The sequence below is a fragment of the Lactuca virosa genome, chromosome 1 (assembly GCF_052849685.1).
Source record: "Lactuca virosa cultivar CGN04683 chromosome 1, Lactuca_virosa_CGN04683_v6, whole genome shotgun sequence".
Lineage (NCBI taxonomy): Eukaryota > Viridiplantae > Streptophyta > Magnoliopsida > Asterales > Asteraceae > Lactuca > Lactuca virosa.
The window spans coordinates 49,295,054-49,309,592 of record NC_136426.1 but is presented as its reverse complement, the minus strand read 5'-3'; the positions used below and the strand labels follow the sequence as shown (position 1 = coordinate 49,309,592).

The following is a 14,539-nucleotide window of genomic DNA, read 5'->3' as shown; positions in this document are numbered from 1 at the left end:
TCCTTTGGGCTGCTTAAGGACTAAGCAACTGGATTAGGGTTTTGACTGAAACCCTAATTGCTTAGCTATATAAGGAACCCTTGGGCATGCCAAAATCGACCACTAGAAACCCTAGAAGGATTCCACAGCCGATTTTGAGCCTCTCCTCTCTCTCTCTCTCTCTCTTGTTCTTCCATGTTGCTAGTGGTGTTTGTGACTCCATTAGAGGTGCAACATTTGAGGCACTAGGCTTTCAGAAGTCAGGATCAAGAAGGATTGGGATTGTTATTGCTACATAACAATCAAGGTAATGTTTCTAACCCTAATCATATGTCAATTTCGAATTATATGCTAGTTCATAGGGTTTATTGATTTGGTATTCAATGTTGTATGTTCAAATTATAAAAACCTAGATCAAAGCAATTAGGGTTGCATGAACACCATAGGAATGATGTTATGCTCATAACCCATCATTATTTTCAATGGGAGTAATGATACGACTCACCGATTTGATCAAGTTTATCGACTAATTAGTAATTATTATTTTATGTTTATTTAGGTAGTGTTTGTTTTTTGTCTGCAGAGCTGCGTGGCCTCTTCTGTCTGCACCGCGCAGACCACGCGCAGACATTAGCCTTCGCAGACTGTTTGTTTTTTTGAAGACTGCAGACCTAAAAATGTTTGCGCTCCTTCTTCTTTGCGTGGATGTGGACCAGAGTCTTCTAACATCTTCAGATATCTTCTAGCCTAAAAAAACATATATATCTTTATTTTTTTTAAGTTTTTTTTAATTTATATTTTTTCCAACTTTATTAATGATAAACAATTTGAAAAAAAAAATTACAAAACTTAAAAAAAAAAACGTTCGACGATACAAACATGATATTTTTGACAAATTTATAAATAAATATTTATTACAATAATAGTCGTTGAAGTTGTTTATATAAATATGAAAAAAAAATGATAATATATTCTTATATTTTTTTGCTAAATTTTGTAAAACATTATTTAATACAGTATCGTCAATTTCTCGAGAAAATATTTATGGTACGTTTTTAATGGATTTAATTGAAAAAATCGAAGTTTATTTCCATCCATTTATGTATCAAATTCTTTGATCACTAATTATATAATGTTTAGTTATAACTTCGCAACCAAAGTTGTTGGTTTTTATCAAATATATACGTTAATTCATACCATTATTATTATTATTTTTTATACAATAATACATAAAAGTTGATCTAGATTCGTTAATTATTTATAACAAAGTCATAAAAATATTAAAAAATCACTTTGAAGTTTTAAAAAATCAGTTTATATAGATTTCAGTTTATTTTAGTAGTCCGCAGATGTTAAAAAAACAAAGTCTTCTTTTTTCAGACTGCAGACGTTTGGTCCACCTCTTCTACTGCAGAGGTCTACAGATATGGTCCGCAGACTGCAGACATTTTGTCTCAGAAAAAACAAACAGCACCTTAGGGTCCATCATTATTTAAATTAGTAGTTATCTATTATTAGTGGTCATCCTTATATTTTGTAGTAGGATTAGTAGTTAAACACTATTTATAGGACTTCATAATCGATTTATTGCTCATGGAAAAAAACCGTTTTGAGTCTTAGACTTTTGGAGGCCTTTATTTCTCGAATTACATGAACCGTTTCTGGTTTTTCTTTGCATTCTCTAGTTTGTATCATTTCATCCAAAATATTACAAATGCAGTGCCCTGGGGATTGTATTCCCTTACAGGGTCAAAGGGCAACATCTCATATAGGAATGGATAGAGTCCCTTGCCACTCGCTTAACATATCGGCTAGAGCTGTCAATCAGCTTGACATCTAGACAATTGCTCAAAATCATTTTCAACCGCCTTTCGTGTTCCCTTTTCTATTTGTAATGTAATTGTTGATATAAAACCACAAGTAATTTTGTGCATTTTGATTCGAAAAACAAACTTTAAACACAAATCTAAAAAGCCTAAACAAGAGGTGTTTATCATGTTTAAATTATATACATATACGGTTTAAGTAAATAATATGTATGTATAACTTAAGATATGGTTTTTAAATGTAAAAATGCATATTATACATTATAATATGTATTTATACTAAAAAGATACATATTTATTTGTAAAATATTTATTTATTTAAATTGTCTTCTTTGAGTACATTTTGTAAGTTTAATGGTAAAATGTGTAGGGAAAAAAAAGATGAGTGACTAAATATATATATAAAAAAATAGTGACTAAATGTATAAAAAAAAGTTTAGTGGCTTAATTTACACGGAGAAACCTATAATAGCTAGTCATAATGGTTTTTTTAACAATCCGAAAAAGTTGAATGGTTGATCAAACATAATTATAAGTTTAGTGGCTAAATATATACAAAACCTAAAGTTGATTACATTTACAAGCCATTATCCCTAAACTTTTTAAGTCTTAAGACTTTGGGGGACCCATGTTTATGTTTTTTTGTGTATTAATTATCTTTCTGGTTCGTATCATATTAGTATCAAAGCAACGATTATGTCGACAATGTTGTTCACCTTTTTTCCTCATCGTGGAAAACAAAAGGATTAAAAATTTGGAAGCCAGCTTCACCAAGTTTCAAGATGTTTCAGGATTCAAGGAAAAAGCACAAGGAGAGCAGTCAACAAATCCAAGATATTCTCCAAGTTATAAACGTTTAATCTGAAAATATGGGAAGCTTGGCCACCAAGGAGGTTCATAAGCAACATGTTGCCCAAGATCCGCACTCTGATTATTTGGGTTTTTCCCTTGACCCCCGTGGTAATGATTTTGCTGGAAAGAAAGACAAGAAGATTGCAGCGTGAGCACATGATCGGTTAAGACAAGACAAAAAACAGGAACGTGTTTAAAAGGACGAAGTACAAGAAATAAAGATGGATATTTGAAGAGGACAATGCATATGGGTGGATCTATCACATCGAACAATTTTTTTGAAATTCAAGGCATCGAGGACTTGAAGAGATAGAACAACTTTAAGGCAGCAAGTTTATGTATGGAAGGGGTAACGTTGTTATGGTATCGATGGAGCACATGCACGTCTCCATTTCACAGGTGGAAAGAGTTAAAGTGGCGATTCCAACACTTATACAAAGCGAGCTTGTACGGACAGTTCTAGCAATTTGTTAATAGGGTAACCGCTCGTGATTATGTCAAAAGTTTTGGTGGCAGGATAATTGGAGAGTTAGTGGAACAAATTTTAGAGGAAACGTTTATTAAGGGTTTGAAATCGGAGCTTGGATTATCGATCACCAAAAAGTTAACGCACATTATGAGGATAACAATCATGTTAGATGAAAAATCAGGTGAGCAAAGGCCTTCCACGATCATAACAATGGTTGATAGATACATGTGTTACTTCTGGTGGCCAAGTTGGGGACTAAGTTCGAAGGTTAACGAAGATAGAATTGCAAGACAAGAGGGCAAAAGGGTTGTGTTTCCAATAAGATAAAAGATTCACGCTCGGGCGTCAATGCTCCAAGTTTGTTGGCATAAGATAATTGTGAGACATAAACTTATGGAGCTAGAGATGCCAAAGAGCTCAACTGCATAACTTGGATTCCCACCTTGAGGACAAGGTGATTGAGTAATGATACAACTCGTCGATTTGGTCAAGTTTATCGACTAATTAGTAATTATCTTTTTATCGTGTATCAAGGTCACCTTTATTTAAATTAGTAGTTGTCTTTTATTAGCAGTTATCCTTTTATTTTGTAGTAGGATTAGTTGTTAAACACTATTTATAGGACTTCGGGATCATTTTATTGATCATGGAAAAAAAAAACCCTTTTGAGTCTAGAATTTTGGACTCTTGCTTTTTGAATTACATGAACCATTTCTGGTTTTTCTTTGCATTCTATTTCTGGTTCGTATCATTTCATCCTGAATATGACAAATGATGGTGCCAACGGGGTCACATTCCCTTGCAGGGTCATGCCCATCTCATATAGGAAAGGATAGACCCCCTTCCAACTAGCTTAACATATCAGCTAGAGTTATCAATCAGCTTGACATCTAGACAATTGCTCAAAACCGTTTTCAATTGCCTTTTCTATTTGTAATTGCCGATATAAAACTACAAGTTATTTTGGGCTCTTTGATTTGGAAAATGAACTTTACACATATCTAAACGCATAAACGAGAGGTTGTCATCTTGTTTAAATTATCCACTATCAAAATCATGATACTCGAACACAATAGAATTGAATTCTATTTAAGAAAATAACTACATAGTCCGATTGTTTACTGAACTGCCCTTTTTTTTTTCTAATATTCCCCTCAAGAAAACATCCTGCAGCCGGTTCTTAACCAACAGACTAAAAAAGGTAATCATCATTCACAAGTTGCTCATGTATACTCTTATTAAGTGCACTAAAATCTCTAGATATCTTAGTAGTATTTGTTATTGATCATGGAGCTTATCTTTAATCAATATTTAGGCTTTTGGCTCGAGGCTTGTTGCTAAGTGGGCATTTGGTTAGCACAATATTTCTAAAAGAAATTATATCTACAAAAGAAATTAAAATTTAAAGGAACTAGAATTAAATGAAGATGTATAATGATGAAATCAAAAAATAAATGGAATGGTTCGTTCCATTGGAATGAAAAATATTTGCTTGTTTTATTTGGAGACTGAAATAATAATAATAATTTTCTATCTATCTATATATCTAATATACAATGAGGGTTATTTTGGTGTTTTGCAATTGATTTCCAAAAGGAATGGTCAAATCAGGGAATTTTCACCTTCCAACGGAATTGATTTCCATGGATTTCGGATTCCAATTCCAATCCAAAACAAGTGTGGCCTAAATGAAAGAAAATAGACGTGTTACCTTTACAAACTTCATTTACACATCAAAAACATATTTCCCCTTGACTTACTACAGGCATAGCATCTCATCCAATACACGGACATACTCCTTTTGGGCCTCTTCTAATTCCACTTTAAGCTGTTTCACCTGATGATGGAACACAAAATCAAACAACAAACAATAACACCCTGAAAGGATTTTTGACTGGTGACTGATGTCAATACGATAAAAATTGCAATTTTTTTGTCCCACCCAAAAAGACGTGAATAGCCCCTTATCAGACGAGATATTAATCCAGAGATATTAATCCCTTAGATAAAGGAATGTTTGTTTGTCATATAAAATATTATTTATTCAATGTATATCCATAAATAGTGAGGGCCAGGTCTTATATATATATATATATATATATATATATATATATATATATATATATATATATATATATATATGGTGTTTATCATAAGAAGAGATCGGGGGAGATTGAATATCATGGAAAATAGCCCTAGAAAGCTTGTCAAGTCCTATAAAAGGCATAAATAAAAGAGAGCTAAAAATACCTTGAGCTTAAGTTGTTCTTGGGTCTTCTCATATTCTGAGCATCTGAAACAAAGAACAGATAAACTATTAAAAAAACAGTCTGTGTTAATTAATACCTATAAAGTAAGTGAATGTTGTAAATGATAAAAAAAATTTGCATCAAGGAGTTGCACAACACACACACACACACACACAAAGAGAGGCTTAAGAAGTGAAAATAAGTCGGGATGAATATGGATATGGTAATGAAGTTGCATTTTTACAAAAGTGTGTCAAAGAAAAAAAGAAAGTAAGGAATACTGACCGGGCTCGAAGTTTACGGTTCTGTTCTCTCACATTTATTGGCTCTTGGGGGTTGGCCAAACCAGGCTACAAAAAAATTGCAATATGATAAATAAACCCTCTACCAAACATTCAAGCTTCATAGTGCTTATATTTATTTTCACATATCGAACCAATTGTTTAACAGAAAGGTGTATAATTACCATATTAGATCTTTTGTTAGAATCAGCCACAATCTGAGCCTCTGATTTGAACATTGTAGGTTGATCACATGATTTCCTCTTCAAGTTTGACCCTTTTTAAAAAGAGGAACAAGGCAAAATAAATAAAGATAATAAAGAGAGAAAAATCATAAACAGTTGATTTTATAATAGCTTCAAAAGTTGATCATACTTTATTGGACTAAATGCAAGAAATAGTTACAGCATCCTACTTTCATTTCTTTCTATTACAACATTGTACTTTCAATTTATTTCTTATTAGGACATTATAGTTTTATAAATCTACCAAATAATAGTAGAGAGTATTGCTTAGTATTTGAATGACATTCTTATAAAAAAAAAGGTAGATCTCTCAAAGTACAATGCTATAATAAACAAATAAATGAAAGTACATTGCTATCTCTTACACATTTAACCCCGCCCTATTGAATTTATTTTTCACATATCATATGTACCTTGTTGGAAACCTGTAGGTAAGCTTGTTTCTATTGGTCTTGGCAATGAATTTGATTCAAGAGCGACCTTGCTATGTACTGTAGTCACCATTGGCCTATTTCTAATCGTACCAACAACAACAGGGGAGCTTTTGCTCATAGGAATAGGTTGTTCTGTATAACGGTGGTAAATAAAATTACAAGTAGAGATTGAAGGCCGAAACTTTTTGTATTTAAATGACATTGTACTTTGAAAAATATAACCAATTATAGCAGTGAAAATTGATTTGTAGTTGGATGATAGTGTTATAATTGGATAGATTTCTCAAAGGACAAGGCTTTATAAGGAATAAAAAAAAAGTAAGATGCTATAATAAAATAATAAATTGCTATTTCTTGTATTTAATGGGGAACCCAACTTTATTTTATTCATTACCTTGTTGGAAACCTCTAGGGAAGCTTGGTTCTGCTGGTTTTGACAAGGAATTTGAGCCAAGAGTGACCTTGCTATAAACTGCAGTCATCATTGGCCTGTTGCCAGCAGCAGAAGGGCTTTTCATCATAGGAATATGTTGTTCTGTAATAAAACATGAGGCAGCTGAGGTGGATGATGAAGGCTGGAATATTTTTGTATTTTGATGACATTGTACATTGAAAAATCTACCAGATTACAGCAGTGTGTAGTTTGATGAAACTATTATAATCGGGTAGAATTTTCAAAGTACAATTCTATAATATGAATAAATGAGAGGAAGATGCTATATTCAACAAATAAATGAATGTTTGTTTTATTCATTTTTCACATATTGTACCTTGTTGGAAACCTCTAGGGAAGCTTGGTTCTACTGGTTTGGGTAGGGAATTGGATTCAAGAGTGAGCTTGCTATTATTATACATAGCAATGGCATTTGCCATTGGTCTATTTTTAGGCACACCAACAATAGAGGAACGATTCCTCATAGGAATAGGTTGTTCTGTACCATGGTGATGAACAAAAATAGGGGCAGCTGATGTGGACAATGAAGGCTTGTATTTTTTTGTGAACTGGTACCCAATCAGTCCACAATGGTAATCCCTGCACCAATGGAGAAACATAATATGTCAAGAAACTTTTGGAGGAATTATGTTATCTTTGGCATATTCTGACGAAAGGATAAATGCAAGATATAGCATTTATTTGTTTATTATATCAATTACTTTCATTCCGTTTTATTATAGCATTGTACTTTGAAAAATCTGCCCAAGTATAGCATTGTATTTTCAAACTTTTTCTATTACAACATTGTACTTTATTATAACTGTGCAAATTGCTTTGTATTTTGATGACATTGCTATAATTAGGTAGACTTTTTAAAGTACAATGTTGTAATAGGAATAAATGAAAATAGGTTGATATAATAAACAAATAAATATAAGTGTTGGGATATGTTGGTTAATATCAAAGAAAATTTTATGTCCCACATTGGTAGAGTGTAAAAAAACTGATAAGCTTAATGCCTATAAAAGGAGTTCAGAGCTTTGGTGTCAAAATGCCCCAACCAAATACACTTCAAGTGTTTGATTCTTTTCTTCTTTTAGAGTGTAAAAGAAATGTGAGTTAAATCTTTGGTGAGTGTGGGAATAATTGAGGGATTGGCTTGAGAGATTTTGTCTGTGTGATTGTTATTGGAGGCCCGTGGTTTTTTTTTTTTTTTTCGGTTTTGGAGTTTTCCATGTATATTCTTGTGTTTAGTTTTCTCTATTTTTTTTTTTCCACCGGGAGGATTGTTGGGAATCTTTGAGACCATTTCCCAACAAAAAATATGTTGTTATTTCTTGCATTTAACCTTAAAAGTAATTGCTTACCAGTACTCCCATGTCATTTCTTTCAAGCGTTGAACAAGTTTTTGGAAAAGAGATGTTTTCTCAAAATCCTGTTTATCGTGAGTGGGCTCTATAAAATTTGCTTCAAGAACACCTGCAAAAGAAGGCGCTGACTTTATTAGACACCTACTAATTTTCCTTGGAAACAACCGAAAGGCATCCAGATTCTTACCGACTACGCCCCTCCCTCTGTTTGCACCAAAGCTAACAACAGGGCAAAATGGCTGAAAAAAAGAGCATAAGAAATGTCAATTACATGTCACTAATCATAAAAATGTTAGTTATATAAAAGTTGAATTTATCCCTAAAGTAAACAATAGTATTTTATAATTTAATATAAAGGAGGCAATGATCACCAATATCAGACGATTTTTGTGGTACACATTAAATCCATGAATATTAACAAGTGGAGCCTCTTTGATAAATCCTATTGTTGTAATAACCTGCATTGATCAAATTAAAAATATCAGGTCAGCGTGTTTGTTTCAGACCTCAAAATTTGTTTCTCTAAAAAAAGAACAATACAAGAGTATCGATTAACTTAATTCAACCTCAACAGTTGTGCTTTGAGGTTTGTAGATAATAAATTCTGTGTACTTCAAGTCTCTAGAGACGTTATGATAAAGGACGACTTTCCCACGTAACACTATTGCAAAAGTTTCTGGTAATTTTAAGTACAGGATGGATAAGTATGCCTGAAACCATATAAGTAACATATAGCCATTTTAGAATGATATTGATATAAAAGAAAAAGATAATACAAATGAAAAATCTAATTGCAGCATGTAAGTTACCCGGAGAGAATAACGAAGTCGGTTGGCAATATGTTGTTCACTTGCTGCTTGACGAGAACCATCTTTTATTTTCCCATGTGCATCCCGAGTAATACGAATATCCTGAAAGAAATTGTGTCATGCAAAATCAACTCATGGTTGTATCAAAGATATATGAAAAATATATGAAAATAATATAAGATTCTAAGTGGCAATATCATTTCTATTGCTTAATGGTGTAATAACCTCTAATCCATGTGGGTGAATAAGTGTATCAAAGATTTTGTTTTTCATACTGTTTTCTTTATTTAAGGGCGACAGATTTTGAAATTGAATAAAATAAATGTGCCATGTATGTTTTTCACATTCATATTGTTGGGTTCTTTAAAAAATTCTCAAAATGTTTTGACCTGTTGTTTACCAATTTTATTTACACAAAGTACATGTATCTATAATTCTATATATGCAGTAAAAAGGAGGAAGCAATCAAAACCTCAGGATCTGACTCAAAGTCAAGCTCCAAATTCTTGTCTTCATCAAGCCACAGATTGTATACAATGACCTTGGTGCCATGAGAACCAACATTTTCAAACTACACATCATAAAAACTGTTATAGATATACTCATATGCTAAACCTGTGTTTGTTACACAGGACACAACAGGATTCAATAATGGGTAGGACCAGACTCACTTGTTGCAGCAGTTCCTCTTCTGTTGAATATGGAGACCATCGCAGCAGCATTGAGAGATTAAGATTAGAGTTCTCATTGCTTTTTGATTGCAGGGAATTAAAAGAGCCTGTAATGAAGTTGAAGTCATAGTGGACCTGTAGATTCCAAGAGGGCATTTCTTAAACTCAATCATAAGCTTTGTAATTATAAAATTGAATACAATCTAGTCTAAGTAGATGCATTTCTGAATTTAGAATGAAATAACTCTTAACAAGAGATCAAACATAAGAAAATGTGAATAATTGCTTACCATTGGAACTACTATTTTGTCATAGCCCTCCCGAGTCAAAAATGTGTATGATAAAAGGCCAATGCTCTGGGTCATTTTACTGCTTGTAAGAACAATGAGACGATTATGTAAAAAAAATGAGGCAATCTAAGTAACTGAGAATTCATCAAGACTACTTCCAATCACAACAAGTGCCAGATTTAGATGCCAAAGGAATATTCAAACATCTTAAAAGTACTTGGGGAGAATCAAAAACAATAAAGATAAGAAAGCCGAGAAGAAATGAGCAAAATAGTTTTGTTATTGAGAGCATACAAGAAGTCATTGGCTGCAAACTTGCATTAAATCTTTTGAAATTTACCGATGAAGCTGAAGTAAAACACACTAAAACCCGATACAAATACGAGTTTCACAGCCCACAAACCACTTAAAATGCACCCATTAAACTTTATTGTAACACTTGTAGTTTTTGTGCAAATTGGGTGTAATGGTTTGTGGCGAGAACTTTATTCAATTGGAGTGTATCATGTTTGAGTTAGAGCATAGACGCTTGTTGCTATTGTGAGCATGGACTTAAATTGTGAGAGAAATGGTGGCTTGGGTTGAGAATGCAAGTAGCCAAGTAGTTCAGGGGGTTCTATGGAAATTTGCTTGTGTTGTGCAAAACAGCAAAATATTTAAATACTCGTTGATGTTGATGACATGAAATAATAAGAGCAGATTATCACCTGTTGGTCGTGTTTCGGCTGAAAACTATTACATCAGCTCCAAGCCTCATAGAACTGGTCTTGAAGCCATTTCCATCTGAACATCTATAAATCAATCAATCAAAATGACAAAAGCAAGCAAACAAAAGCATAAAAAAGGTGATCCCAATGGACTAAGGCTACTTGGTTCCACAAGTTGGGAGGTAAGCCTCTATAGCCTTATCAACTACTCAAATAAACATGGCCAAATAAGAAAAAAAATGTTATACATCTAGAAGTCCATGAACATACACTTTCCAATCGATGATATTGACTTCTTATCTGAAAATCCAAAACTTAGACATCGGCGCATTGCTTCTGGATCCATCCCATTCCCATCATCTAGTTTGAATAAACAAGCTCATGTCACAACATTCTATCTATGATATTCATGAATAAAAAGGAATCTTCCAAACAGTAAGAATTGATAATTGTCCATGGAGTAGAAGATATGGCTATGCTACCTTGAATTAATAGTGCTGAACTTCCATTTCTTGGATTTAAGGTTTTATCTATAAGTACATAGGTGGCTCCATTTTGTATCTGCACATTACTACATAGTGATATGAAGAAGCATAGAGTAAATAGACACAACATAAGTCACAAAATGAATCACTGGAACACATATGGCCCGTTTATGCAGGACAAAAGCAAACAAAAATAATAGGCGGCGATTAAGGAACATATGATTCAACTGATCTGGATATAAGATTTTCAAGGTACTCCATATGCCACTTAAAGAAGTAGCAAACATAATAGTAGCCACAGAAAAGGAAATATATTCTCAAATACAAAAGCATGAAATCAGTAATAGTCACATTACCTCATCAACAGCATTGTCAATTAGCTCTGCAACAGCTGCATAAACAGTTTCCATTAAACATGTGTTGAAGTTGTGACTACATATGGCACTACAATTTACATAGATGGGTTGAAGGCTTGAAGCTCAACTTACCACCAAAAACCCATTTATGAGAAGTAGCATTTGAGTGAAGAAATCTTGGGTGTATATGTAGATAACTCGAACCAGCTGTGAATCACATAAACATGTCATTAGAATGTAGTAAATAAAGAAAAGCATATGTTACAACATAAGGCTGCAGTATACATTGAGTTGCAAACTTAGCAGTAATATGATCATTGTAGACTCCAGCTTTCCAAAATTGGCGACATATAGGTGCTGCACAAATTGATGATGTGGAACAAAGGTTTGCATCATCAACTGCTGACTGTTCTTGATCCAAGACACTTGTCCCACTAGAGCTCCAATTCTCTTCTGACCCTTGTCTTAGACAATGACTATTGGACCTTCTATCCCGGCCCACACCAGTAATGGGCTGGGCCTGGGGATGTTTTACTTGACTTGATGTCCCATGAAAACTTGGCTCAAGTTTTAAAGCAATAGTATCCACTTCCAAAGGAACATTGCCACGAAGTAACTTATGAATGTTCATCCACACTATTTGATTACTGCAAAAGGCATTCATTCAGGTATTAGGAAGAGTATTAGCTCCTTCAAAAATTACAAAAAAGAAAAAATACAAAAAAATGTATCGTTTTATCATAAACATAATGAATTAAAAAAATCTTCACAAGTACACCAAAATATCCCACAAAAATAAAAATAAGAACCCAACCAAACAAAATAAACCATCCGTGGCATCCACATGCAAGTTAAAGTTAGTTAGTCAAGTTGGTAAGTGTTGAAACATAGAAGTGACCCTCTTAAACTTGATCCAAACCGCAGCCATTATCTTATCCGCAACCACTCTCTCATCAGCAGTCAAGCACCGCAACCGCAGTCATCTTAGTCATCAGCACTTAGTCTTAGTCTTTTATCTGTTTTTCTTTAAGTACTTTCTTTTATCCAATGTGCCCTGCGTGGCAACTCTTAATAGATAGGACTTTTGTAATCTTCGAGACTCTATAAATAGAGTTCTCTCTTTCTGATTAAATACACAATCTCTCTACGCATCTTGAATCTCAAATCTCCATCTTACTATCTCACCTTAAAAGATATTCTGATTCTAATATCGTTATCTCTTCGGAGCAAGTCAATCTCAACTTAATCACTAAGTTTGATCTCACTTACTAAGTTGGTCTGATTGCATTCCTCGTTAAGAATCAACTTAAGTGTATACTTGATATAATACTTGCTGTCTTTTATATTTCCTTATATTTCCGCAACTAATCACCTAACTATCTAACTCTAACTTATATTATTGTTGAGCTTTATGATCCTTTGAGATTAACTTTAATTTCCGCAATATAAACTTGTTCTAAGGTTTGTTCAAGTATGTTTCTCAAGTTTTTCTCTCAACAGTAAGGGAACTTTATAGCAGCATAAATACTTCAGTGGTTGGTGTATTTTTTTTTATTCCAAAAATCATAAACACAAATTTCTCTCTATTTCAGTTCTATTAGCTTTTCATTCTTTCAATTTGGATCGCTTTCATGATATCAGCGCTTTAGAGTTCCTGGATTACCTATTCCATACAAATCAAATATGTAATATTGAAGGGATCGATTAATACCTGTGATTCCTTAATCAACAAATCGATTTCCAGAATCAGGTCAAGATCCAGTTCCAGTTTGGAGATAGTATTGGTTTACATCAGCAAACTTGTGTTCCAGTTCAGCAACAACAGTTTACTCAAGTTTATTCGATCTGTACAGAATATCCAGATGCAAGGATCAGACTGTTGATTCAATACAAGGTACAAATCAATTTTTAAATGTCAAACATCACAAACTTTGTATCCATTAGACAGAATGGAGAAAATTATTTGTGTTGGAAGCATCAAATGATCATTGTTGCGAAAACTAAGGAATACAAAAACAGATAAACCCAAGCATACCTGTTCCTTCAGAAGTTTCAACAAAATTTGACAATTGGTTGAAAACAGATGGCTATGTGATGCTTGTATAAATGCCACTTGATTCATCCATTGTTTATCTTATATTGACACCAACTCAGCATAACTTTGGGAAACTCATAGAAGATTCATATTTCCAGCAAGCTTTTGCCAAGAATTCTCAATTAAGAGCAAAGTTCCAAGATCAAGCAATCTTCATCTTCAATCTCTGTTTGTTGTGATGCAATCAACAAACTAGAAGGTCAGTTCCTGATACAATGTAGGCTGACTTTCTGATTCTCAATGTTTAACACAAACATGTTATAAATGGGATTTAATTAAGATTGTTGGTCTATGAAGAAAGATTAGCTCAACAGAGTGAGTATAGAGTACAATCACCAAACAAATCTAAACATAAAGAATCCTAAACGACTCCAGCAGCATATAAGAAAACATTATTTAAAAAAAAAATAGACATGATCACATAAAGGTTAAGAAGCAAATTCACAGAGGGAAATAAAAGAGAAATCAAAAAATATGACAATACGAAAAAGAAATGAAGAAGAGCTGCAATTTAACGATACGCGTCAATTTTAGTGTTTAGTACTGTAAATACAAAACTACAAAGAAAATTATTAAAATTTAACCGCCAAAATTATTCTATTCGTAAAACAGCGTTGCAATTACTCTAAATTTCCAAAATACAGATCAATTCTGACTTTAGAAGAGTAACTTTTTGTATTCTTAATCAGGTTTGTAGCTTTCCGTGAAACTAAGCTCATAGTCATTGACCCAATTAGTATCAACAAAAACCCATATTTAACAACAAAAATGAGAAATTAGCAATGTAAGTCATAATATCAAGAACTAACATACCAGTATACTTTCTGTGTTTACGAATAGAAGCCCGATCAAGTAACTTTCGAGATAAAACGAAACGGATGCGAAGCGGAAAAGGTAGGGTTTTCGAGTAGACTGAGAGTTCGCAATTCACTTATCTGGGGAGATGAAATGGATAAAGAGAATGTAATAGAGGAAATAGATGCAG

General features: G+C 33.2%; 1 protein-coding gene across 3 annotated transcripts in view; it reads right to left on the bottom strand.

The window, feature by feature from the left end:
* Positions 1-4,598: 4,598 nt before the first annotated feature.
* LOC145125239 (protein MICRORCHIDIA 6-like) overlaps positions 4,599-14,539 on the bottom strand; it is a 10,075-nt gene continuing 134 nt past the window's right edge. The window contains exons 1-24 of one of the 3 annotated variants that reach the window (XM_079060753.1): positions 14,368-14,539; positions 13,495-13,720; positions 13,171-13,304; positions 11,745-12,106; positions 11,592-11,666; positions 11,460-11,494; positions 11,101-11,179; positions 10,889-10,978; positions 10,619-10,694; positions 9,912-9,990; positions 9,622-9,756; positions 9,423-9,521; positions 8,951-9,052; positions 8,708-8,851; positions 8,513-8,599; positions 8,329-8,380; positions 8,139-8,250; positions 7,106-7,368; positions 6,730-6,870; positions 6,315-6,467; positions 5,842-5,933; positions 5,661-5,725; positions 5,377-5,419; positions 4,599-4,963 (exon numbers count right to left, since the gene is read on the bottom strand). The exon at positions 14,368-14,539 is cut by the window's right edge and continues 132 nt beyond it. In XM_079060753.1, coding sequence (XP_078916879.1) covers positions 4,886-4,963; positions 5,377-5,419; positions 5,661-5,725; positions 5,842-5,933; positions 6,315-6,467; positions 6,730-6,870; positions 7,106-7,368; positions 8,139-8,250; positions 8,329-8,380; positions 8,513-8,599; positions 8,708-8,851; positions 8,951-9,052; positions 9,423-9,521; positions 9,622-9,756; positions 9,912-9,990; positions 10,619-10,694; positions 10,889-10,978; positions 11,101-11,179; positions 11,460-11,494; positions 11,592-11,666; positions 11,745-12,090 — 2,346 coding nt within the window. In that variant the 5' untranslated portion in view covers positions 12,091-12,106; positions 13,171-13,304; positions 13,495-13,720; positions 14,368-14,539 and the 3' untranslated portion in view covers positions 4,599-4,885. Of the gene's footprint in view, positions 4,964-5,376; positions 5,420-5,660; positions 5,726-5,841; positions 5,934-6,314; positions 6,468-6,729; positions 6,871-7,105; positions 7,369-8,138; positions 8,251-8,328; positions 8,381-8,512; positions 8,600-8,707; positions 8,852-8,950; positions 9,053-9,422; positions 9,522-9,621; positions 9,757-9,911; positions 9,991-10,618; positions 10,695-10,888; positions 10,979-11,100; positions 11,190-11,459; positions 11,495-11,591; positions 11,667-11,744; positions 12,107-13,170; positions 13,305-13,494; positions 13,721-14,367 lie in introns of those variants that run through there. The other 2 variants (XM_079060804.1, XM_079060860.1) reach the window with 2 other exon arrangements.